The sequence below is a fragment of the Nipponia nippon genome, unplaced genomic scaffold (genome assembly GCF_047370975.1).
Source record: "Nipponia nippon isolate SJK-2023a ecotype South Korea unplaced genomic scaffold, ASM4737097v1 scaffold_56, whole genome shotgun sequence".
Taxonomy (NCBI): domain Eukaryota; kingdom Metazoa; phylum Chordata; class Aves; order Pelecaniformes; family Threskiornithidae; genus Nipponia; species Nipponia nippon.
Window position 1 is genome coordinate 140992 of NW_028262376.1, and position 26682 is coordinate 167673.

The window sequence follows — 26682 nt, forward strand, 5'->3', positions numbered from 1 at the left end:
CACCCTGGGCTGTTGCTGCCTCCATGGGTCATTGCTGTAAAGCAGGGCTGACCCTCAAGGAGCCCCTGGGGAGAGGGCACGGCTCTGCACAGCACACTCAGCCAGCAGAAAGCAGAGCTGAAGCCTCGGAGCTGCATAACACTCCCCCCAGAAAGAAAAGCTCCCTTACGTATTTCACAATGAAGGAATCAAATTTTGCTTAGAGAAGCTTCTCTGAATTTTTCTGTTTTGTCTCCTTTGGCTGTTTCCATGCTCAGAAGCAGCAGATGTCCAATGGCAGCTCCATCACCCACTTCCTCCTCCTGGCATTCACAGACACACGGGAGCTGCAGCTCTTGCGCTTCTGGCTCTTCCTGGCCATCTACCTGGCTGCCCTCCTCAGCAACGGCCTCATCATCACCACCGTAGCCTGTGACCACCGCCTCCACACCCCCATGTACTTCTTCCTCCTCAGCCTCTCTGTTCTTGACCTGGGCTCCATCTCCACCACTGTCCCCAAATCCATGGCCAATTCCCTCTGGGACACCAGGGACATCTCCTACGCAGGATGTGCTTCAGAAACCTTTGTGTTTGTCTTTTTGATGTCATCAGAGTTTTATCTCCTCACCATCATGGCCTATGACCGCTACATTGCCATCTGCACACCCCTGCACTACGGGACCCTCCTGGGCAGCAGAGCTTGTGTCCACATGGCAGCAGCTGCCTGGGGCACTGGGTTTCTCCATGCTCTCCTGCACACTGCCAGTACATTTTCCATTCCCCTCTGCCACGGCAATGTTGTGGACCAGTTCTTCTGTGAAATCCCCCACATCCTCAAGCTCTCCTGCTCAGATGCCTACCTCAGGGAGCTGGGGCTTCTTATGGTTAGTCTCTTAGTAACATTCAGCTGTTTTGTTTTCATTGTGGTGTCCTACGTGCAGATCTTCAGGGCTGTGCTGAGGATCCCCTCACAGCAGGGACGCCACAAAGCCTTTTCCACATGCCTCCCTCACCTGGCCGTGGTCTCCCTGTTTATCAGCACTGGCATGTTTGCCTACCTGAAGCCCCCCTCCATCTCCTCCCCATCCCTGGATCTGGTAACAGCAGTGCTGTACTCGGTGGTGCCTCCAGCAGTGAACCCCCTCATCTACAGCATGAGGAACCAGAAGCTCAAGTGTGCCGTGTGGAAACTGATAACTGGATGTTTTTCTGGAGCAATAAACTGCCCATCGTCTTCTTCATAGCTGTTATAACGTAACTCATTACAGGCGCAGCCTGTCTTCTGTATTTTTTGGTGGTGGTGGTGGTTTTTTACTTGGGATAAAGTTGTTCCTTTTCTAATTCATTTTTTGCTTTTCTTTTCTGACTGAGTGGTAGTTTAAATGAGGAGCCATGCTCTCTGTGTGTTTAAACAAAATAAAGAGCACTTCAGTGACTATTTTTTTTACCTGAGATCCTTCCTCCAAGGCCTTTTTGGAGCTGCAGGGAGAGTTCCTTTATGCATGGATGGAAGGGAAAAGAGTCCCGGCATGGCAGCACTGCCAGGGAGCACCAGCACTTGGTCTTCCAGAGCTGTTCTCTTGCCACTTCCACACCCTCTTCCTGATACCTTGCGTTGGTGTCAGCCCTGAGAGCTCTGGCAGCGTGGTGACAGTCGTGCTGCGTGGTAGTCCTGTGACCGCAGGCAGGGACAGGCAATGGGCACTTCTGTGACAGAGCTGGCCTCCACAACAGCTATTCCATAAAGAAGATTGATGTCCTCAGGGCAGTGTCTGAAGGCTTAGGTCTTCTTCCTAAGCTGCTGTCAAGAACAAGATCAAGAAAGTGCCCTAGTGAGGAAAACACCAGTGAACATCCAAAGTGTGTGAGTGTGCAGGGCTGGGGCACATAGCAGTGTCCCTTGCACAGCCAGGCCTCCAGGGACAGAGTGGAAGGACCAGCAGAGCAGGGTCTGGTCTGTTCCCATGTTTGCCTGACACCCTGGGCAAGGTGCCCCAGGGCAATGGCCACAGACCAGCCCCTTGCAACCACCATTCCCAGCACTGGCCTCTCGCTCCAGCTCAGAGAGGTTCTTTGTCCCTCCATGGAAGGACACCGAATGACTAGGTCAGAAGTCCATGTTTGCATTGTACAGAGGAGATGTAAGCATGCACATCACGTATGTGAGCTGAGATGGTCCTGAGTGAGCACAAATGCCACCAGCTCTTCCTTGGGTTTCCATGAAGGCCTGTGGGACAGACACTGCCTTCAGGCCACTTCTCGCTGGGAGCAACATCCCATGGGAAACCTCCTGAATGCAGCAGTGGAATCTGCTTCCTTGAACTGAGGTCCCTGTGTCCATTCCTCATGACAAGGGGCATCGCAGATGAATGCACTGCAGGGCTATACACCGCAGGCAGTGGCAGCAGGAGGCCTGAGAGGCATTATGCCTGCTGCAGTGCCCTGCCTCTATGTGTATGAGGGAAAGACTGTGTCTCTGAACACTGCTGGGTGCATAAGGAGTCCACAAGGCCAGCTCAGATGTGGACGCCTGACAGAACCCTGCCCTTTCTGTCTGTGACTCCAGGAACAAACCCCCCTGGCCCAGGGAGACTCATCTCAGCTGCCTGGGACAGGCTCGTTGCAAATGCTCCTGGCTGCTCATGTCACCCTTTCTGGATTGTGCCCTCAAAGGTGTCAGAGCCATCAGAGAGGTTCTGGGGTCCTCGGAAAAGGCAGACACCAAACCTTTCTTCCAGAAGTGCAAGGAGGAGGACTGGGAGAGTTACAGGCTGGTCAGCGTAACCTCAGTCCCTGGGAAGAGGATGGGCCAAATACTGCTGCAGCCATTTCCAGGTACTTGTAGGACAAGAGAGGCATTGCTGAATCTGTGTGGGTAGGGGAAAGAGGGGGATGTTTTGTATGTGGGCCTTAGCAAGAGTTTTGACATGGTTTCGCATAATCTCTTTAGAGCCAGATTGGTGATACCTGGACTGAAGCAGTGGGTGATGTAGTGGGTGGGAAGGTGGCTGGTGGATCCAGCCCAAATGTCAGCAGTGGTAGAGTCCTGCTGGTGGCCACTTCCTAGTGGCATCCCTCAGTGCAAGCCCTGGGGCCAACACTCTGGAGTGTCTTCATTAACTGCCTGGATGATGTGCCGGAGTGCCTTTTCAGCTCCTTTGTGGATGATGCCAAACTGGGAAGAGCCCCTGAGCAACCTCATCTTGTTCACCCAGCCTCGAGCAGGATAGATGGACAAGGTGATGTTCAGGGGTCTCTTCCAAGCTGAGTTTTTCTAGGATTCAATGACTCTTTGCCTTGGAGAGCTTTTTGAAGACAGAATAGACAGAGGAAGAAGGAAAAAACAGATAGACAGGGATTAGATAAAACTGATGAAACAAGCTTACTTTTATCTGTTCAAATACTGGGCCACAAGGAGGGTGAGGGCTGGGTATGGTATCATGTGGTCAAATGTGTCTCAGGAACTCATAATCCATTAGGAAGCCAATGGCTGTGAAGGGGGCTGTGAGGTCACTTCTGCCTCTGGAGGTGAGAGGCCAACAGCAGGAATGTGTCTGGGAAAGGCACTGTGAGGTCACTTCTTCCTGAAACAGCCGATAGGTCAGCCCTTGACTCATGGCTGGGATATGTGCTGCTAAACTCCCCTCTGCCAGTGTCTGACAACTCCTCTGGAGCTGGGGGTGCAACCCCAGCACACAGGAGGTGTCAAGGAGCCACCAGCCCAGCTGCCACATGGAGGAGCAGGCACTCGTGGACCTTAGGGCTGCCCCTCACTGCCTCAGTGGGCAGATCCTTTCTGCCACCTTCACGTTGGGGCTGCTGCTTCCCTGGAGCCTGGCTGTGGACAACAGCAGGACCTGGTCTCTTCAGAGCAGTACTGCCAGCTCAGGGGCCTGTGGAGAGCACGGGGTGGGAACCAAGAGAAGTTGGCCAGGGGAAAGGGATGTCCAGGGAAAAGAGCAAGGGAGCATTTCTGTGCCTGCAGGGAGGAATCCATGAGAAAGAGAAACCTCTTTCTGCAGGCATCCACTTGGGGCACGCTGCTCTGTGCCCTGGCCAAGAATCCTGTGTTGGCTTGGGGAGGGGGACTGGCAATGATGGGGCATGGTCAGTCTGTGGCATCTCCTGGAACAGAGACCAGGATTCCTGCAGTTTCCCTAACCTCCCTTTCCTCATGCCAGGGTGAGCCTCCAGCCCTGGGGCTGATGGGGAGGCTGACCCTTCTCTGCTCCCTTCAGAGGGGCTGGGGCTGTGGGCTGAGGTGGGCACTGCCGTGGGGCCAGCCCAGGATGGGCTGCTCTACTGGAATGGGCTGGGCTGGGGAGAGGGCAGGGGAGATGGGAAGAGCCAGGAAAGGTCTGGTCCGGTCTGGAAAGTGCCCAGGACAGGACAACACCCATGTTAGCTGAGCTGTGTGACCAGTTCGTGGAAAACTGTCTTCCATGGGAGGCACCCCACGCTGGAGCAGGGGAAGAGTGTGAGGAGTCCTCTCCCTGAGGATGAAGGAGCAGCAGAGACAACGTGTGATGAACTGACCACAACCCCCATTCCCTGTCCCCCTGCACCGCTCATTGGGGAGGAGGTAGAGAAAATCAGGAGGGAAGCTGAGCCCAGGAAGAAGGAAAGGGTGGGGGGCAGGTGTTTCAAGATCGTTCTTACTTCTCATTATCTTACTCTGACTTTTGATTGGCAATAAACGAAATTAATTTCCTCAAGTTGAGTCTGTTTTGCCCATGACAGGAATTGATGGTGATCTCCCTGTCCTTATCTCGACCCACGAGCCTTTTGTTATATTTTTCCCCCCCTGTCCGGCTGAGGAGGGGGAGTGATAGAGTGGCTTGGTGGGCACCTGGCATCCAACCAGCATCAACGCACCACAGAAGTAGAACATTTCCTTCCCTTTAAATTGTTTCCTTAATTTCTTCGTTGCTTCTTTTTATTTTTTGACATTTTCTGAATTGTTCTGTCGTAATCAGGCCTATAACATTAAAAACAGTATGGTTGTGTCTCACATGGAGTTCAGTGCCCTAAAACACTCCCTGCCCAGCACTGGCCTTGCCACTGCTCGCCCTTTCACACAGCCGGTCACGCTCTGAGGGGCTGAGCTCTCTCAACCGTTCCAGAGAAGAAGGGTGACCCTCTTCAGGGAAACGCTCTGTTTCTGCATGGCCAACATCTTTGTGTTACCAGCACTTCTGGAAGGAGTCCCTAAATCAGCAAGACACACTCTCTTCACATTCCCTCAGCGGTGCACGAATTGTCACTGTATTTTAGGTGCAGAAAGGGACAAGATTGTCCTGACCCAGCACCAAACTCCTCAACGCAGCTGTCTACCTCTAATCGAGTTGTCTAGGCTTCCCTTTGCAGTAAATGGAGAGACAGAAGATGTCTCAACCGAGATGCCTGGAGGTTTCCTGGTGACCAACTAATGCTCCAGAAGGGAGCCCTGGGTCACATTTCCAAGCACCTCATGGGTACATCTGTAACCCCAGGGCAGCTCAGACAGCAACAGCCTCTGCATGTGGGCAAATGAATCCAGACCTGAACGGTGGTCTTATTCTTGAGTTGAAACCTACTTAAGACTTATTCTAGGCAACAACTCAAAACAATCTTCATTTGCAGAATGTCAGGTATTTTGGCTGAGTGCTAATACTGTTTTCCTCTTTTTATTTTTGTATTTGGGAGGACCACATCAGCACAGCACATTACTTCCCCTCTGCCAACATATTTATATGCAGCTGTTCATTAAAATACATTTCCTACCAGTGCTCTCAGTGGAGAAAATTTCTTCTGAAAAACTACTCTATCTATAGTGACCTATTTCCCAGCTCTTCTTCAGCCTCTCTGCCCTTTCTCCTTCCTCTACCTAGTTTGCCTTCACAGAGAACTCCAGGTAAAGATTTACTGAGGAATTCAATGTGGGAGATATTTCTGGGCACCATCCAGTTCCCCTCCCTGCCCCCGACTCAATGGAGGGCTCCCCCCAGTTACGTGTCATCCACAAACACGTCGAGGGTGAAGTCTGTCCCATTGTCCAGGCCACCACTAAAGATGTCAGACAGCACTGGCCCCAGCACTTCGCCGGGAGGGACGCCTCTAGAAACTGGCCATCGGTTGGACTTTCTAACAAGGATCCTTATGTCCCCCCCAGCCGCCATGACATTTCAAAGCCAAAGGGCAGCAGCCTTGCAATGACAGCAGCCATTTCCCCCAGCCCCCTTGGGTGCATCCCCTCTGCTCCCAGGCACTTGCCTGTGTCCAGCTGGCACTAGTGCTCCCCAGCTGCAGCTTGCCTTCACATGGCTGAAGCTTTGCTACCCCAGAGGCTGCTGGGGGACTCAAGGACCAGGGAGACTTGGGGGCAGACCTTACCAGGCAAGGGGTGGGGAAATGAGGCAATGAGATCCTCAGCCTCTTCCATGCCTGTGCAAGGCCTTTTTGGACCGCACTGGTGATCCAAGTAATTGAATCTTGCTGGGATTTATCTGTCCCTCACTGTCAGGAGAGTACCGCAGGCCAAATTAGCCTCAGATCCACATTTGGGACTTCATCTTGGAGGGGTTTCGCTTGGGAAGAAGAGCCCAGGAGTGAGGAGCTCAGCCTCATGGTGAAAAACATTTTCCTTATCTCCAGGCTGAATGCTCATTGTTTTTTCCTCCCAACCATCACTAAGAACACAGTCATTAAGAGCCTGGCTCTGTATTTTCCATGACCTCCTCGTAGGGACTGGCAGGCTGGGATGACGTCCCCCTCAGCCTTCCCTTCTCAAGGCTGGACAAGCCCAGCTCCCTCAGCGTCTCCTACTGGCAAAGTGCTCCAGTCCCTGGCTGTCCTGAGGGGCCTTTGCTAAACCCAATCCAGCTTGCCAATATCGTCCCAGAATTAGGTATCTGAAGTCTGGATGGAATATTCCAGAGAATTCCTTCCCTCCGTCTCCTGGCCATGCTCCTGGTTGTACAGCCCAGGATGCTGGTGGCCTGCCTTGCTGCCAGGGCACACGGCTGCCTCCTGTCCAGCTCGCTGACCACCAAGACCAGTCCCATTCCCAAACACATTGCCCCATGCCCTCCTCCCCTCAGCCCATGGAGAACACCAGCACAGCAGCACGGCCTTGTGGGGGGACAACATCTTCAGCCTGTTCCTGACCTCAGCTTTGGAAGAAGAGCCCGACCTCCAGACACCGGCACTGGGGAAATCCCCTTTTATTACAGAGACGTGACATGGGAGGCCAGCTGCACCATCGGGCCAGGCACATGTGCAAAGACCTTTGGGTCAGACAGACTGGGTTCATGCCTCTGGAGAAGCAAACTGCATGTAGACATTCCTGGAGAAACACAGTTATCACAGATTAAATGCCCAAAGCACAGGAGATTCCCCAGATACACTGGAAATCACCTGTGAAGAGACATGGGCAGCTTACTGCTGCTGAAAGACTGCTGATTGAATGAGCTTCTTCAGTGCCTCTTTGAGCTCCTGGTTCCTCATGCTGTAGATGAGGGGGTTCACTGCTGGAGGCACCACCGAGTACAGCACTGCCACCACCACATCCAGGGATGGGGAGGAGATGGAGGGGGGCTTTAGGTAGGCAAACATGGCAGTGCTGATAAACAGGGAAACCACGGCCAGGTGAGGGAGGCACGTGGAAAAGGCTTTGTGGCGTCCCTGCTGTGAGGGGATCCTCAGCACGGCCCTGAAGATCTGCACATAGGACAGCACAATGAAAACAAAACAACCAAAGCCCACAAAGACACTAACAACAATAAGCCCAACTTCTCTGAGGTAGGAGTGTGAGCAAGAGAGCTTGAGGATGTGGGGGATTTCACAGAAGAACTGGTCCACAGCGTTGCCTTGGCAGAGGGGGAGTGAAAACGTATTGGCCATGTGAAGGAGAGCATTGAGAAACCCAGTGCCCCAGGCAGCTGCTGCCATGTGGACACAAGCTCTGCTGCCCAGGAGGGTCCCGTAGTGCAGGGGTTTGCAGATGGCAACGTAACGGTCGTAGGCCATGATGGTGAGACAAGAATACTCTGTACCAAACAAGAAGAATACAAAGAAGACCTGGGCAGCACACCCTGCGTAGGAGATGGTCCTGGTGTCCCAGAGGGAATTGGCCATGGCTTTGGGGACAGTGGTTGAGATGCAGCCCAGGTCAAGAACAGAGAGGATGAGGAGGAAGAAGTACATGGGGGTGTGGAGGTGGTGGTTGCAGACTACGGCAGTGATGATGAGGCCATTGCCCAGGAGGGCAGCCAGGTAGATGCCCAGGAAGAGCCAGAAGTGCAAGAGCTGCAGCTCCCGTGTGTCTGCAAATGCCAGGAGGATGAACTGGGTGATGGAGCTGCTGTTGGACATTTGCTGCCTCTGAGCATGGGACACTGTCAGAGAAGGAAAAGAGAGTGTCAAGTCAGGGGAGTCTTCTGCAAGCAAAATCAAAGCCATTTCTCATACACCGTCAACCTACTACACACAGACACCCTTTTCCTTTTCAAGGAGACCTTACTTCAGCTCTGTGGCTGGAGCCCTGGTTGGTGTTGGCTGAATGTGCCATGAGGAGCAGGGCCTCTGCCCTCTGGTTGCCGAGAGGTCAGCCCTGCTCTGCAGCAGTGGGTTCATGGGAAGAGTGGGGGCAGGGGCCAGTCCTGGTGTTCGACCTTGTCTCATGAAACTGCTCCTAGTGCAGAAGGGGCTGTCAGCATCTGCACTGCCAGTGATAAGGAACTGAGGTGGCAGAAGGCAGGTTGAGAGGTTTGGGTTTTTTACATCTCCTCCTCCCCTCGCACCCAGGGGAGTGTTCTTGGATGTCAGAAAGGCTCAGCATTTGTGCTGCACTCAGGGAGAACAGAGGGAGTCCTGCGAGGCAAGATAAGTGCCTGTGGCTCAGTGCAGAGGGAGGGGAGCTGGTCTGTCCCTCCGTCTGGCTCCCAGCTGCCCTGGGCTTGCCCCTTTCTGAGCTGGAGGGTGATCACATTGTCATATAACCCTGAAAAGCCACCAAGCACTGCTGTGAGCAGAGATGTCCGTCTTTGACCACTAAATGTCTAACCCTTTCTCAAGGTCTCAACACTCAACTTTTAGTCCCGGACACACAAGGCTCATTTCATAAACCCGTCACCATTTTCCCCGTCATAGCATCTCTGCGCTTCTCCATGGGGCTGAAGATAACATAAAGTAGTTAAGGGCAGGTTTGCATCCTGGAGGGAAGGTCACAACTTGGAAGGAATCTTCAAGGAGATAGCCAAGTATGCTAATGATGGCATTGGAGTAAGGGCGATTCAGCTCATTCCCCAGCCCCACAGGCTTCAATGTCCACAGCATCAAAGCTGGGACATTTGTGCCCATGGACACACCTGCATGAAAGGACCCACAGAATCAGTGTGTGACTCCACAGCTGAAACTCCACCTCCCCAGAGGGTCTGGCAGCAAGACCAAGATAACAGTAGCAAGAACACAGACCAGTGGAGGAACAAGGCAAAACACAGTGAGGGTGTGGCTGAGAGAGGCCAGGGCAGAGGCATTGGGGCACTCAGACAGCGTTCCTCTTCCCCAGCTGTGCACGCCACCTCCCAGACACCACCATTGCTGGGCAGCTGCTCTCAGCCCCTGTGCTCTGCAGAGGGAACTGGGCCCGTGGCTGCAGAGCTGCACCACGGCTCTGCTGGAGCTCTGGCTGCAGAGGAGGTGGTTCACGCCTTGGAGCCCCCAGCCCTGAGGGCAGAGCCTTTGGTGGGTGGGAGAGGAAGCAAGAGGGCTTGCTCAGAGGAAGGGGTCTGCATTGGAGGGGATCATACGGAGATTTCTGAATTCTCCCTCCCACAACATTTCTGGTTTTACTTTCCTCTCATTCCCAGATCATCTCCCTGCTGCCTGGAGATTCTTACCCTGGGAGGTGTTTCCCTGTCCCATATCTTTTCCCTGTCAGCAATCACAGACCCCATCCCAACCTCTGTGCACTCACCTTGGCCCTCCAGAAACCTGCCTGTTTGCAGGGCTCTGGCTGGGTGCATGTTCCTGTTTGCAGGTGGAAAAGGGCAGGTCAGAAGAACCCCAATGTGTCCAGCAGAGGTGATGCTGGTGCTGTCCCTAGGCAGAGGAGCAGCTGAAGGCACTTTACCAGCCTCCTGGCAGACCTACTGATCATTCAGAGTTGCACTTCAGCAGTCTCAGTGACTTCAGAGCTCCTTCTCCATTTATCCTTTTCTCTCCCCCTCCCTACCCCCCTGGAGTAGGAAACTGTAAAGACAGACTCAGTAAAGCTCCTTATCTTTCTAGTAATCCCTGCCTTAACCTTCTCCTTGAGACATCCCCTTGGAAATATCCTTGGGATGATCTGGACCTGTGAGCCGCCCTGACCCATGCAGCACCCTCTCAACAGCAGAAGGACCCTGCCTTGCTGGGGGCTGCTCCTTCCACCCACAGCTTCTCCCTGCAGCACCGTGGTCAACTCCCCAGACAGGCTGAGCGCTGACCCTGGTAGGTGCAGAGTCCCTTCCCCAGCACACAGTCCTCTGGGGCACAGGGACCCTGCTTGGAAGGACAGCCCTCTGCTCGCACACATGCAAATCCACGTTTACATCCCTACAGCTGTTAGGAGAAGACAGCCGTCATGTGCTGTCCTTCTCATGGTGCAATGGAATGTCTCTGATTTGCAGCACATTCTCCTCCTCTGCACTAGAGAAACTCTGAGAGTTGTACTAAGAGATACCATAAGCTCTGGGATGCGTCAGCTTTAGGAGATCCCTCCCAGAACTGAACATGCATTGCCGTGCAGCCAGAGACTTACCATATAGAGGGCTGTGAATGATTCTCCCCCAGTGAGGTCTCAGCATCCTCCCGCTCCAGGCTGCCATTCGCCTCTCTCTGCCTTGCTCCTCTCCCCTCGCTGCCTGCAGGCAGTGCCCTCAGTCCTGCTGCCCTTTGCAGAGGAGCTGCTCCTGGGCAGAGCTGTCTCTCTGCAGTGCTGCCCGCTTGCCAGCAGCTCCCTCCATGCCAGGAGCCCAGCCCAGCTCAGCAGCAGAGGCCCAGCCCAAGGCAGCACTTTCTCTGCCCCTCTGGGCTCCCTCCAGGTGTCCCTGGGGCTGCAGGGGAACCTGCTGGGAAACAGGCTGAAGGAAAACACTTCTTTTCCATCCCTCAGCTGGGGGGAGACAATTATTCCCAGCACTGTCATTTCTCCTATCAGGAAATGATTTGGACAAGAGAATGAGCTTTACCTTGTCCCATCATGAGACAGGAGAAGCAGACAGTGACAAGGAGAGATCTGTGTTACCCCTGCTGAGGGAAGGGATGCAGATGAGTCAATAGACACATCTCATTTATGGGTTTGCAGTCCTGGGGCTAGAAGGGGACTTAGCTCCCTCCCATGCACAACACAAACCAACAGGAGGTGGGATTCCTCTTGAACCAGGTGTGCAGGTAGGCACAGAATAGGCACCTGCATGGGAGCTCCTTGCCTCAGTTCTCATGCCTGTTAATGGGGATGGAGGGCAGGACTGGGCTGTTCAGACACAAAGCCTGGTGACATTGAAGGTGTCAGGGGTGGTCAAAGATCTGTGCAGGCAACTGCAAGCTCTAACGGAGCTGTCTGTAGAGACAGGCCAACATCTGGGGGAATCCTCTTAAAGGTTGCTGGGAATTTTCTTTGGCCAACTGAAATGACAGCTGATGCCCAAGTGAGGGCACCTGAACCTGCCCCCACTCATTATGTTCAGGGCAGCCTTGAGAGTTATTCATCTGAACCACTGGAGCCGTGTGCCACAGGGAGAGCTCAGGCTCTCTTTCTCCATCAGCTGTATTCACTAGGTCTCCACTCACTCTGCTGGCAGTTGCCTCATGTTCATCCCCACATTGCCCTACAGAGATCGGGGTATCTACTCAATTTAATGTTTACCAGGCCCACAGAGCTCCATGAGATGCCAAGGCTTGCAGAGACAGCCCAGGACCAGTGACGATTGGTGTTCCTGAGGGGTCAGTCTTGGGACTGGGCTGTATAACACCTTTGTTGGTGACTTGGACAGTGGGATTGGGTGCACCCTCAGCAAGTTTGCCGACGACACCAAGCTGTGGGGTCCAGTTGACACGCTGGTGGGAAGAGATGCCACCCAGAGGTACTTTGACAGGCTGGAGAGTTGGGCCCATGCGATCGTCATGAAGTTCAACAAGGCCAAGGGCAAGGTCCTGTACATGGGTCGGGGCAATTCCAAGCACAAATACAGGCTGTGCAGAGAATGAATTGAGAGCAGCCCTGAGGAGAAGGACTTGGGGGTGTTGGTTAATCAGAAGCTCAACGTGACCCAGCAATGTGCGCTCGCAGCCCAGAAGGCCAACCGTATCCTGGGCTGCATCAAAAGAAGCGTGACCAGCAGGTCGAGGGAGGTGATTCTGCCCCTCTACTTCACTCTCATGAGACCCCACCCGGAGTGCGGCGTTCAGGTCTGGGGCTCCCAATATAAGACGGACATGGACCTGCTGGCGTGAGTCCAGAGGAGGGCCATGAAGGTGATCAGAGGGCTGGAGCAGCTCTCCTATGAAGACAGGCTGAGAGAGTTGGGGTTGTTCAGCTTGGAGAAGGGAAGGCTGCACCGAGACTTTCCAGTACCTGAAGGGGGCCTGTAAGAAAGCTGGAGAGGGACTTTTTATAAGGGCATAGGTAGTGATAGGACAAGGGGTAATGGCTTTAAAGTGAAAGAGGGTAAATTTAGATTAGATACAAGGAAGAAATTCTTCTGTATGAGGGTGCTGAGGCACTGGAAGAGGTTGCCCAGGGAAGTTGTGGATGCCCCCTCCCTGGAAGTGTTCAAGGACAGCTTGGATGGGGCTTTGAGCAACCTGGTCTAGTGGAAGGGGTCCCTGCCCATGGCAGGGCGGTTGGAACCAGATCATCTTTAAGTGATTTCCAACTCAAACCATTCTTTGACTCTATAATGGTTCTATTTACCAACAAGAAAGCAATTCCTGTTCATGGTGGATGTGTGACAGACACCCCAGAAGGCATTGCAAGCAGTGCGATTTGGTGCCTGTGTGCCATTGACTGATGCATCAGTCAGAGGCATCAGTCATCAGATGCCATCAGAGAGGCAAGGTCCCTTCTCTTCCCAAGGGCTGCAGGCATTGTCTGAACACAAAGCACATCACACTGGGGTCTTTACTCACTCCCTTGATGGTACAGCCAAGGAACAGACGAACCATTTTCACCGTGTGCCTGGAGACATCTTGTCTTCAAAGAAAGTATCCCCCAAGCACAGCAATGGGTCCTAACAAAACGCAACTGAAACTGAAAAGGGCATGCAAGGGCACCAAGATGAGCTGTTTCTACTTCAGGAACAGCTACAGAAGAATCAGAAATACTGTGGGACCACTGCTAAAGGTAGTAAGAGTAGGTGTAGGTAGGCTGAGATACTCTACGTCCTCTTTGCCTCAGTTGCCACCAGCAAGGTCTCCCAGACCTTTGTGCTCTGAGGCAGAACTCTGGAGGAGAGCAACCAGCAGTGGATGAGGACCAAGGCAGGGGTTCCTTGAGCAAACTACACCCTTACCAGTCTATGGGACCAGAGGGGCTGCACCCAAGGGTGCTGAGAGAGTATTTTTCACCAGGAGGCACTGGTCCATTCTAATTCCAGTAAGAAAGACACTCGGACGCTGTGAGGGATCTCTTAAAATGCTGTTCATTAGCATTAATGCTGTAAGGAGAGTGTACAGTGCCCCTGTATTCAGCACTGGTGAGGCCGCACCTCGAGTACTGTGCTGAGCTTTGGGCCCCTCACTACAAGAAGGACATCGAGCTGCTGGAGTGTGTCCAAAGAAAGGCAACAAAGCTGGTGAAGGGTCTGGAGCACAAGTCTTATGAGGAGCGGCTGAGGGAGCTAGGGTTGTTTAGTTTGGAGAAGAGGAGACTGAGAGGAGACCTTATTGCCCTCTACAACTACCTGAAAGGAGGTTGTAGCGAGGTGGGGGTCAGTCTCTTCTCCCAAGTAACAAGTGATAGGACAGGAAGAAATGGCCTCAAGCTGCGGCAGGGGAAGTTTAGGTTGGATATTAGGAAAAACTTCTTCACTGAAAGAGTAGTCAGGCACTGGAACAGGCTGTCCAGGGCAGTGGTTGAGTCTCCATCCCTGGAGGTACTTAAATGATGGGTAGACGTGGTGCTTGAGGACATGGTTTAGTGGTTGACTTGGCACTCATAGGTTAATGGTTGGATTCAATGACCTTAAGGGTCTTTTCCAACCTCAACGATTCTATGATGCTATGAGAGAATCATGCACATAATCTTAGGTACCTTTAGATGGTGGGAACCCCAAGTGGTGTAGCATTGAAGAGGCCTCTGACCCCCACACAGCATGCCATGCAGACCCCGCCCATAGAAGACAGTCTTCTGGTTTGGTCATCCAAGCTGTTTGTAGATTTTCTTACATGAAACCACCTCTTTTCCTCATCTCTACAGTCAAAGAGCAAGGATGTTCTCATGAGAACTCCTTGCTGCACTGTTAGGTGCAGGCAAGGCCACGCAGGAGGCGTAAGGTCTGGTACTGAGTGGGAGCTGCCTGCAGGCCCCTTGGGACAATGAGCTGCTGAGGTTGTCCTGCGGCCAAGGGATCTGTGCAGCACAGCACAGGCGTGAAGGCCAGGCTGTACGTGCAGCACAGCACCGCTGGCTGTACCGTGGTCTTCTGGTCAGGATCACTGGTCAGGTTTCACTGGGAAGTCTGCGCTCCACCCTGGTGCCACAGCTGAGCTGCTGCGGCCAAACCGTGCACAGCCAGGAGGAGGTGGGTCGCAGGAATGGAGAAGCTGGACCCCCGTGGCTTGTCACACAACGGTGATGGTTTGGGATGAAATGAGATGTGGTGGGACAGCTTGCTCACATGGGGTTCTGCAGTGGAGGAAAACAGGCTCTGCTGGAGAGATGGGCAGAGAGGATGAGTCTGGGGGATGCTCCCTGTGTTGAGGGGATGCCCCTGTTTTTCTCCTCCTGTGGAGGACGACAACCAGCAGTGGATGGGGATTCATTCAAGGGTTCCTTGAGTAAACTCAAGCACCATTACAGAAATGGAGAGGGGTCATTTGAGCAGATCCCTGAACACAAGTATTGGCGTGCCCTGACCCCTGAGATTCCACTTTTTGGTCCAGAGGAATATGATGCCCCTTGAGAAGTCCTGGAATATCTCCTGACCCATGTGGTGGTTTAGGCTGGAGAAGAATGAAAACAACACCTCTTACTGGAGTAATTTCACCTTTGATGCTGACGGACAGGGCAGATGGAGGCACTCCAGACCTTCCAGGCACTCTGTGGAAGGGTTAGGTCTTCAGAGATCCAAAATGAAGATAATGGTGTTGTGTCAGTGTCCATCACATAAAAATTTGGCCTGCTTTGTGCTTTTGCCCAGTTTGGTATCTGCCCCTTGACATTTTTTGGTAAAACCATAAACTTCTCACACAGAGATACACTTGAAAGGAGGATGAAAGACAGACAGCAGAAGTGAATTAAGGGCACCATTGTCTGAAAGGTATTACCATGAAATGGTAAGAAAGGGTTAGCAATGAGAGAAAAAGCACTGTTCTAAAAATTTCATGCCAGAATCTAAATACTCTTAAGTTACAGCTATCTTGTGAATTCAGAATGAATGACAAAAATAAAAAGAAAGAAATTAAATTTATCATCCTCAAGAAGAAGAGGAAATTTTAGAGCATGGTACTGTTACTGCTTTTAATGAAAACAGAAATAAGTCCATAATGTGGCCACTAAGCCCCCAGCCAGCCACTCACTCACTCCCCTCTCCTGAGGGGTTGGGAGAGCATTGGAATGGCAAAGTGAGAAGAACTCATGGGTCAAGATGAGGAGTCTTGAACAGGTAAAGCAAAAGCTGTGCCCACAAGCAAAGCAAAATCAGGAATACATTCGCTCCTTCCCATTGGCAGGCAGGGGTTTAGTCATTTCCAGGAAAGCAGGGCTCCATCACGAGTAACAATTACCTGGGAAGAGAAATGCCAAAACGTCGTCCTCCTTCTTCCCCCAGCTTTTATTGCTGAGCATGATGTCATATGGTGTGGGACATCCCTTTGGTCAGTTGGGGTCGGCTGTCCTGGCAGTTTCCCCTCCTAACTTCTAGCCAAAACCCCAGCCCAGTTCTTGGAAGGGAAGCATGAGAAACATAGAATAGCTAAAAAGGTTTTGGTCAGAAATCCTAGACATGGAACCCTACGGGCTGCTATGAAGACAATAAGCTCCCTCCCAGCCAGCCAGGGCAGGCTGGCCTTTTTGGAAGGTGTGAAAATGAGAACAGTGAAGAATTTGAGAGGGGGGGAAAAGGGAAGCAGTAAATTAAAGATGAGGCCGGGGATGGCATCGGGACTGTTTGAGGTGCCTGTGCTGCTGCCTTCTACCTGATGTGAATTATTTCCACAGTCAGAGGGAACCTGAGGGCTTTCCCTCATGTTGAGGACACAGAGCTGTGAGGAATGAGAATGTCATTCAGACTGGAAGGGACCTGGCTAGATACCTGTAGAAAACATCCTTCTCAACGCAGGATCACACAAGGTTGCTCATGGTTTTACCCAGATGGGTCTGAGAAACTTCCAGGGATGGAGGCAGCGCACACGCTCTGGGAAATGGCTTCCCATGTCTGGCTGTCCTCACCTTGCAAAAGTTTCTCCCTATATTGAGCCTGACCCTCTCGTGTTCCAGCTCGTTGCCTCCTGTGCTCCTGCCTTGCACCACAGTGTCTTCTTGGGAACCTCACCATAGGCAATGCAAGTCTCTTCCATCCTCTCCGCAAAGCCCTCCATTCTCCAGGGTGAACAAGCCCAGCTCCCTCAGCCTCTCCTAACAGGACCAGTGCTCCAACCTGGGCCATCTCTGTGGCCCGCCACTGAAATTTGCGGATCCTCCAGCTTGCCAATGTCTCTCTGGCATTGCGGGGAACCAAAACCTGGGATGCCACCATACCTTGGCAGTTTATTCCATCAGTATCACAGCTCTGTCTCTGACATTAACGGCTCCCACTCATCCTGTCTGTGCTCCTGGATGACGGCACTGCCACACATTTGGACTGAAGCAACAAAGCTGTGGGACCCAGCAAACTCATATTTGCCGTAAAGAAACCTGGTACCAAGTGTCCAAGAACCCGTCTGTGCAAAAGCAGAGATGGCATGGGCAAAAGAGAGCTGCCTGTCTTACTAGCCCCAGGTCTAAGGACCCAGGATGAAATGCCTAAATTCACTCAACAGAACACGTCCTCCCAGCTTGGAGAAATTAGATCCTTCCCTGGCACCTTCCTGGGTGTCCTCTCTAAGGATGGGACAAAAAAAGTAATTCTCATGCCCAACTATTTTTCTAATAGGAGCAATGACACTGCAGGAGAGAAGTTGAGGGAGGGAAGATCAGAGATGCCTTCAGCCTGTTTCCCAGCAGGTTCCCCAGGAGCCCCAGGGACACCTGGAGGGAGCCCAGAGGGGCAGAGAAAGTGCTGCCTTGGGCTGGGCCTCTGCTGCTGAGCTGGGCTGGGCTCCTGGCATGGAGGGAGCTGCTGGCAAGTGGGCAGCGCTGCAGAGACACAGCTCTGCCCAGGAGCAGCTCCTCTGCAAAGCGCAGCAGGGCTGAGGGCACTGTCTGCAAGTGCTGAGAGGAGAAGGGCGAGGCAGAGAGACTGGGAAGGCAGTGTGGAGTGGGAGTATGGTGAGAGCTCACTGCATGGGAGAGATCTTCACAGCCCTCTACATGGTAAGTCTCTGGGTGCAGGACAATGTAGCTGGTGTTGCTGGAGGGATCTCCAAAAGCTGCTACATCCCACAGCCTGTGGGATTTTCAGGAGGACATGCTGCAGAGGAGGACTTGCCTGCTGCACTATCAGAAGAAAAGGCCACCTTCCGGGGTTTCGGTGTGCACCTCTGTGTGCCCAGGGCTGTCCTTCAGAGCAGGGTCACTGCACCCCAGGGGACTGTGCACCAGGGCAGGGACTCTGCCGTCTGCCCAGGTCAGCACTCAGCATGCCCAGGGAGCGCCCTTCAAAGCTGTGGGGAGAAGCTGTGGGTGGAAGGAGGGCAGGATCCCTGTGCTGTCCAGAGGGTGCAGCGTGGGTCAGGGCTGCTCAGACTTCTACATCACCTGGAGGACATTTGCACGGGTCATTTTAAAGAGGGATGTCAAGGTAGGGGATTGCCTGAAAGGGAAGTAATCTGTGCTTTGAGTTTTTCCACTCTTGGTTGGCTGGGTGGGCAGTGGGAGATGGGAATTTATTTCTCTGCTTTGGAGTAGGCAATGAGACCCCAGTTCTCATCAGGACTTGTCTGAGCTGCTCCTTAGCCCCTGCACACACAGAGATGCCCCTGGGCAGTGCCCTGCTGCCAGGAGGTGCCTGCAGGGCAGAGCTGAGCACACAGCAGGTGGGATGGGATCTTTGAGCATGAAAAGGGAGGAGATGTGGGGATCAGGCAGGCATCTTCCTGCCACCCCCTGCAGTGCAGATACTTTCCCTGGAGCAAACCCCAGGTCTCCTCACTCACACAGCAGAGTCTCAGCCCTTAATGGCATGGAGACATGCTCATGATTTACCTTCCCAAGCAGCCTGACCACCAAAGAGAGTTAAAACTCAAGGGTCTCTCTCTGTCTCCCTCTCCTGCCTCCCTTGGCAGGGCTCCTTTGGCATGTCCTCCTCTTCTCCCTGCCGCCCTTCTTCTTACTGTTACACCTACTGCTGTGAGGGGTGAGGATTCAAGTGCAGCTCAGACACAAACGCTGCATGTGCTGTCATGAATATATGGCCATGGAGGAAAAGCATCCAGCTCGCACCCTGTTCACCTGTGGGGCTCTGGGTACTGCAGTGTGTGCGGCTGGCACGGATCTCACCCTCCCTTCAGGACGTAACAAATTCAGGAGAGTTGACTCTGTCCTTGGGAGGTCCTGCTGGGCTGCAGGCTGCCCTCCCGTGCGGCACAGCTCTCCCAGGACATCTCCGTGTTATGCAGGAGCCCCATGGAGAAGACACCTCAGTGCTAAGGCCATTGAGATGCTGCTGGGTGGCTGCATGTGGGCAGCTGTCATGAGCCCTCTGTGTCCCTGGTTGGGAGGACAGAGCTGAGATCCTCCTCAGGTGCGATGAGATGGGGTGAGGGGTTTGGAGATCTGCACTGGGAAACTGGATTCCTCTGCTCCCAGCACTGGCGTCTTTCTTTTGGGGGGAACACCTGAGTGCGATAGTCCTCCAGGTGGAAGAGCTGCCAGCACAGGGCAGCTGAGAGCAGGGCTGATGCACAGAGCGGCTGTCCTCGCTCTGCACTAAGGGACCGTCCCTGTGCCCAAGCTCAGCACCCACAAGGTTTCCCTTGCAGTGCAGCAGAAATGCCAGGCATTGCTGCATTCCAACCACTGCTCAGCTGTGCTGGGGCAACTAGAGCAGAAGGCACAACCCAAACTGCCCACAGCTCTGCTCTGCAGTCAGGTGAATTGAGAGTGACAATGCTGAAAAGCTCTTTGATATCAGGATTGGATTTAATCTGAGATCAGCCCGTGTACCTGTTTACCTACTTGTGTAGGGCAGGACTGACCCCTGCAGAGCCCGCAGCAGAGCCTGCTGCTCCCTGGGGCACCCTCAGCCAGCACCAACCACAGCTCACCAAAGCTCTTCCCGAAAAGTGAAAGGCAGTTTGGAGGGGCTTCCATAAGAAAGTGAGTAGATTTTCCTGAAAGCAGTCAGCCCTAACTTCTCCCTTCCTTTACCTCCTTGAACAGATCCCCATTCTCAGAGGGATACAATGTCCAACACCAGCTCCATCACCCACTTCCTCCTCCTGGCTTTCACAGACACACAGGAGCTGCAGCTCTTGCACTTCTGGCTCTTCCTGGGCATCTACCTGGCTGCCCTCCTGGGCAACGGCCTCATCATTACCGCCGTAGCCTACGACTACCGCCTCCACAACCCCATGTACTTCTTCCTCCTCAGCCTCTCCCTCCTTGACCTGGGCTCAGTCTCCACCACTCTCCCCAAAGCCATGGCCAATTCCCTCTGGGACACCAGGGACATCTCCTACGCAGGATGTGCTGCCCAAGTCCTTCTGTTTGTATTTTATATCTCCTGACCCATGTGGTGGTTTAGCCTCTGAGGAGAATCCAAACAGCACCTCTGACTGGAGTAATTTCACCTTCAATGCTGATGTACAGGGCAGATGGAGGGACGTCAGACCTTCCAGGCACTCTGTGGAAGGGTTAGGTCTTCAGAGATGCAAAATGGAGATAATGGTGTTGTGTCAGTGTCCATCACATAAAAATGTGGCCCGCCTTGTGCTTTTCACCAGTTTAGGATCTGTCCCGTGACAATTTTTTGTAAAACAATGAACTCCTCGCACAGACACACACACACGCTTGAAATAAGAATGAAAGGTAGATAGCAGAAATGAATTAGGGGCAACATTGTCTGAGGGATGGTACTGAGAAATGGTAAGAAAGGGTTAGCAATGAGAGGAAAAGCACTGTTCTAAAAACTTCATGCCAAAATCTAAATACTCTTATGTTACAACTGTCTTGTCAATTTAGAAGGAATGAGAGGAATAAATTTAAAGAAATTAAATATATAATCAAGAAGAAGAAGAAATTTTAGAGCAAGGTACTGTTACTGCTTTTAATTTAAAGAGAAATAAGTCCATAACATGGCTGCTAAGACCCCACCCAGGCGCTCGCTCACTCTCCTCTCCTGAGGGATGGGGAGAGAATCAGAATGGCAAAGTGAGGAACTCATGGGTCAAGAAGAGGACACCTGAATAGGTAAAACCAAAGCAAAATCAGGAATACGTTCGCTGCTTCCCATTGGCAGGCAGGTGTTTAGTCCTTTCCAGCCAAGCAGGGCTCCATCATGAGTAAGGATTACTTGGGAAGAGGAATGCCATAGTCCCAAATGTCTTCCTCCTTCCTCCCCCAGCTTTTATTGCTGAGCATGATGTTGTATGAGATATCCCTTTGGTCAGTTGGGGTCAGCTGTCCCGGCTGATTCCCCTCCCAGCTTCTTGCCCACACTCAGCCTGCTCGTTGGTTGGGCAGCAGGAGAAACAGCAAAAGCCTTTGCACTGTGCAGCTGCTGTTCAGCAACAGCTAAAACATCAGTGTTTTATCAACACTGGTCTGGTCACAACCCCAAAACATAGCACCGTAGGGGCTGCTATGGAGAAAATTAACTCCACTCCAGCCCCACCCAGGACACCAAGTGTCCCCTCCCACGGCAGTCCTGAGACCAGTTCTGTTCCATTCCTGGTCCGTTGCAGACCAGCCATCTGCAATACAAATGTGGGCACCAGATAAACTCCTCCCGAGGCCTTGCACAAGCATTTAGACCTCAGAGATTACAGGGAGGCCTCAGGGAGGCCCTCCTCTCACACATCTTGGTATGCTTCCTCAACGGATGTCTGAAGGATCCATGAATGGTGACTGGAGAAACATGGCCATCCCCAGAGAATGAGATGGAAAGCCTTGAGAGCTTCTTAACTTTCCAGTTGGCAATTAGGCAGTGACTGGCAGTGTGTAGGGATGGGAGGGAGGGTGGAGGGATGTCAGTGAGAAGCAAGGTGATGGTTCAGGGCTTTAGCAAATCCTTCCAACCATGTCTGAGCCCAGAAATGGAAAGCCATTGATGTCTGTGGGTGGAAGAGGAGTGGATGTGCCCCGGAAGTGTGACTGAAGGTCCCTGCACAAAGCAGGGCTTATATGAGGACTTTCCATCATGGGAGCATGCCTCAACCTGGCAGATGGGGAGTGCTCGTTGCTGGGGGTGCATGAACACTGTTCATCATGCCCCACGAGCTGACTTTTCTGTCTTCCTCTCCTTCACTACCCAAACTTGCCTGGAATTCAGGAAACATCCATGATCCTGGAGAATGCATGAACCTCCTGGAGTGAGGTCCCATTACTGCAGGGGAGGTGGGAAGGCTTTGTGAGAGAAATGGGACTGGAGGGAGAGAGTGGTGTGTGGGTAGAAGAAAGTGTGTTATGGGCCAGAAGAAGAGCTGAAAGAGCAAGGGGAAGTCATGCTAAAGTGGAATCATTCAGTGTTTGATTTGAGGCTAGGAGAATAAGGAGGTTGTGCAGTACAGTGCTGGGATTGAGGAGGCAAGCAAGTCTGGGACAGGGACAGCTTAGGTGATTGAGGGCCATTAGCAGGCCTGTGAAGCCAGATGGTTTTTGTGGAATTCACATGCATTGGCACATCCCCAGAAAACCACACCTTTGTCATTAAAGGAACAGAATCTAACACCAATCTAACACCAACCTGCCTCCTGCCTCCTGCCCCGGACACAACCCCCCCGCTCACACTGACCCTAGGCAGAGTCCTGAGCAAGGCATGAAGGACCTCCTTTACCAGGTCCTGGGGGGCAGGGCTTGGCCACTCTGATCATAAACAAACACCAAGGGCTTACATGGCATCAGAGCCACCAGCATACGGCCTTTGCCACCTGCAACCAGTGGCTCCCAGTTTTTGCTTGATGAGCCCCCAGGGACCGACACGTTGACTGCTCATTGCCTCCATGGCCTTGTCAGCGTTGGCCCTCAGTGGGGCCCCCAACACCCTCAGAAACTTGGTGTTTGCTTGTGCCTTGCACTTCTTTAGAGGCTTGCTCATTCTTTCAGTCTTCGCAGTTCAGGAACTTGGCACCAGAGAGCTCATTAACATGCAAAACACCCTAACAAGCCATGTCTCTCTGCATCATTTTCCCGAATTCTTCAAGTCTTCTGTGGCTACTTTGAAAACTTTCAGGAGAGTAGCCAAGGAGAGAAGATTTAAATAAGAAGGAACAATAAACCAGTTTTACTTCTTTTTTCCTGTTTTCTTTATTTTTCTGTTTACAGAATGTTTCTTACCTCCCAACTTAAAAAAAAAAAGAAAAAAGAAAAAAGAAAAAAGAAAAAAGAAAAAAGAAAAAAAGAAAAAAGAAAAAGAAAAAAGAAAAAAGAAAAAGAAAAAAGAAAAAAGAAAAAAGAAAAAAGAAAAAAGAAAAAAGAAAAAAGAAAAAAGAAAAAAGAAAAAAGAAAAAGAAAGGAATAGCTCAGGAAAAAATAATAGATGTAGTCCAAGTTTCCTCCACTGAAGTCCACTTCCCACTGTCGGTAAACTTAGTGGAACACTTTCAGTGAGATACATGGGAAAACAGGTAGAAACACAAGTGAGGAGATGGCTCAAGGGACCATCAGGCAGCCTGCTGAAAGACAAGGCAAGCTTCAAACTGCCTGAAGCTCAGGGCAGCACCTGGGGAGCTGAGAGGTGTGGGAATGGGTAGAGAGCAATGGGAGGAGGAAAGCTGGATGGACACTGGGAAATGCGTACGCCCAGGCAGCCTGCTGAAAAGATGCCTTCAGAAGTGGTCAGTTCAAGCAGGACGTGTGGAAAGATGTGAAAGCGTGCTGAGAGTCAATACACAGTGCACTGGGCAGAGCAGGGTCAGGCGTGTAACAGGGGAGATGAGTATTTCTTCTCCTGAGTGTAGTACGTGGGCTGGAAATGTCCATGTTGGCGTCACGAGAATGCATTGTCTATGGATGAAAACTGTTCAGTGCATTTCAGCTGTTGGAACATGTGCTCATAGTTTCTTCAAATGTTGATGATCACTCCGTCATCTTTTCAGGCAGTGGTGCTCAGAGGGTGCTCTGCAATAGAAATATCGGCACCAAAGGAGCTCCACCCCAAGCCTCGCACAAGCACATGGACCTCAAGGACAGATGTGCCTCAGGGAGGTCTTTCTCTCAACAGAATGTCCTTGCCCAACTGGTAGGTAGGGGTCAATGAATTGCTGAATGGAGAGACATGGTCATTTCTGGAAGGGGAAATGGAAAGCCCTGCTGAGAAACCTGGCTGCTGCGTGGTTCAGGTCCAGAGAATCAGCCGCCAGGGAAGATGTCTGAACCGCGTACCTTACCCCCAGAGCATGGGGTAGCTGTCACCCAGACCCAGCCTTCCTTTTGGCTCTTTCCAGCAAGCTCTTGATTTAGTTCTTCATTGGCTTACCTCATTGTGGAAATTTCCTCATAGGTGGTCTTACTCATCCTGTGTCGTGTGGATCTATGACATCCATAGCAGCATGTAGGTGCCTCAGTCTCCTTATGTTGATTTGAGGGTTTGCACTGCTTGGTTAATAATCTTCATGAGTAAAATTCACCTCTTCTCCACACATGTCTATAGGGCAGCTGTTTATGTTGGATGATGCCTTTCTAGACTCTCTGTCCCTTCAGAGAAGCACACAGTATCTGAACACTTTCAAAAAATCCTGCTTGGTAGCAACATTAACCTGAACTAAACCTTTGATAGTAGGACAAAATTCAGCTCTCAAAATTCAGCTCTGTGCAGACTGCAAAAGCAGTGAGGAACCCTCTCCTTTCTTCCTTTCTCCCCATCACTTGCTCAGGTCTTGGGAGGAGAAGAAATTAAGAAAGGTGACATTCCTGGCTGCCAATGTTTGAATTCTGCTCCCATGAGTGCCTGATGTCGAGACCCTCAGCTTCAGCTGAATCTCTTCTCTTTGGGAACACTGCAAGGCAGTGGCTCCGATGTCATGCTATGTGTGCAGATGCCCGACACTCTGACAAGATAACACCGTGAGCAATTGCAGGACACTACAGGTAATGTAAGGGGTGACCTGTTTCATGGATTTGCTGCCCAAGGTAGAAAGTGGCACAGCAACCATCTCAGAAACACCACAGGAGGATGTAAAAGAAGACAAGCATGGCCAATGTGGAAAGGATTAACAAGTGTGGTGGGTTGACCCCAGCCAGTAACTAATCAGCCACCCAGCCACTTGCTCACTCCCCCAGCAGCAGCCTGGGGAAGAGAAATGGAAAGGTAAAAGTGAGAAAAGCTCTCGGGTTGGAATTAAGAATGGTTCATAAGTGAAGCAAAGCTGCATTCACAAGCAAAGCAAAAAAGGAATTCATGCCATTGGCAGGAAAATGTTCAGCCACTTCCAGGAAACCTTCCAGGCATTCATCTCATGTAAAAGTGACTTGGGAAGGCAAATGTCATAACCACAAATGTCCCCCCGTCCTGTTCCTTTTCCTGGGCTTTTCTTGCTGGGCATGATATCCTACGAGATGGAATAGCCGTTTGGTCATTTGGGGTCAGCTGTTCTTGCTGCATCCCCTCCCAGCTTCCTGCCAAACCCGAGCCCACTCATTGGAAGGGCAGCGTGAGAAACAGCATGAGAAGGCCTTCCTGTTGTTTAAGCACTCTTCAACAATAGCTAAAAGAGTTTTGGTCAGAAATCCAAAACTTGGATCCCTACGGATTGCTATGAAGACAATGAAATCCATCCCAGCCAGACAATTATTTCCACAGTCAGAGGGAACCTGAGGGCTTTCCCTCATGTTGAGGACACAGAGCTGTGAGGAATGAGAGTGTCATTCAGGCTGGTAGGGACCTGGCTAGATATCTGTAGAAAACATCCTCTTCAAAGCAGGGTCACACTAAGTTGCTCATGGTTTTACCCAGATGGGTCTGAGAAACTTCCAGGGATGGAGGCAGCGCACACGATCTGGGAAATGGCTTCCCATGTCTGACTGTCCTCACCTTGCAAAAGTTTCTCCCTATCTTGAGCCTGACCCCCTCGTGTTCCAGCTCATTGCCTCCTGTGCTCCTGCCTTGCACCACAGTGTCTTCTTGGGAACCTCACCGTAGGCAATGCGAGTCTCTTCCATCCTCCCCGCAAAGCCCTCCATTCTCCAGGGTGAACAAGCCTCTCCTCAGCCTCTCCTAACAGGACCAGTGCTCCAACCTGGGCCATCTCTGTGGCCCGCCACTGAAATTTGTGGATCCTCCAGCTTGCCAATGTCTCTCTGGCATTGCGGGGAAACAAAACCAGAGCAAGTATTCTGGATGTGGTGTCACAAGTGCTGAGCAGAGGGAGAGAATCACTTGCCCTGGCTGTGCTCCTGCTCACACAGCCCCAGATGTTGTTGGCCATCTTTGCTAAATGGCTCATCTTTTGCCTAATGGAACCCAAAGACCAGCAGACCCTTTGCTGTGGAGCTGCTACCTGCCTAGGCAGTCCCTGTCCTAGGACGTTTCAGGGCCTACATCTGAGGCAAAGAGGACACAGAGAATCTCACATCTGTCTACACCTGCTCTTACTAAATTCAGCAGTGGCCACACAGGGTCTTTGTTTCTTCTTTAACTGTTCCTGAAGCAGTAAACACTCCTTATGGTGCCCTTCAATTGCCTTTCAAGTTTAGACTGAGTTTCCATCTGGACCCTTGCGGAGCTTGGAGGATGCTGTCCTTGAAGAGCAGCTGTCCTGAGCTCTGCCACCATGAGCTCTGTCTACTCAGGAACAGCTCCAGCTCCTCCTGCCTGTGCCTCTGGCTGAGGGCACTGCTGCACATTTGGGCTGAAGCACTGCAGCTGTGCAACCACGCCAGCTCTGATTTGTCATAAGGAATCCTGGTGCCAAGTGTCCAAGACACTTTGAAAATGCTTTTCGTCAGTGCAGAGACAAGGCATGGAAAAAAGAGAGCTGCATGTCTTTCTAGCCTCAGGTCTAAAGACCCAGAATGAAATGCTTATTTCACTCTACTGAAGATATCCCCCTGGGTTGAAGAAATTAGATCTTTCCTTGTCACCTTCCTGGGTGTCCTGCCTAATGATGGGACAAAAAAAGTAGATGCTCATGCCCAAATCTTTTTCTGATAGGAGAAATGACACTGCGGGAAGTAAGTGTCTCTCTCCCCAGCTAACGGAGGGAACA

At 51.9% G+C, this 26682-nt stretch overlaps 2 protein-coding genes across 2 annotated transcripts; one reads left to right on the forward strand and one right to left on the reverse strand.

Moving 5' to 3' along the window:
* The first annotated feature begins 266 nt into the window (after window positions 1-266).
* LOC148051704 (olfactory receptor 14A16-like) lies at window positions 267-1223 on the forward strand. Its single transcript, XM_087735419.1, has one exon. It carries the CDS (start codon window positions 267-269, stop codon window positions 1221-1223), a length of 957 nt encoding a protein of 318 aa, XP_087591545.1.
* Window positions 1224-7395: 6172 nt separating this feature from the next.
* LOC148051705 (olfactory receptor 14C36-like) lies at window positions 7396-8418 on the reverse strand. The gene has a single exon (XM_087735378.1). The coding sequence runs from the start codon at window positions 8416-8418 to the stop codon at window positions 7396-7398; it is 1023 nt and encodes a 340-aa protein (XP_087591504.1).
* Between the last annotated feature and the right edge of the window lie 18264 nt (window positions 8419-26682).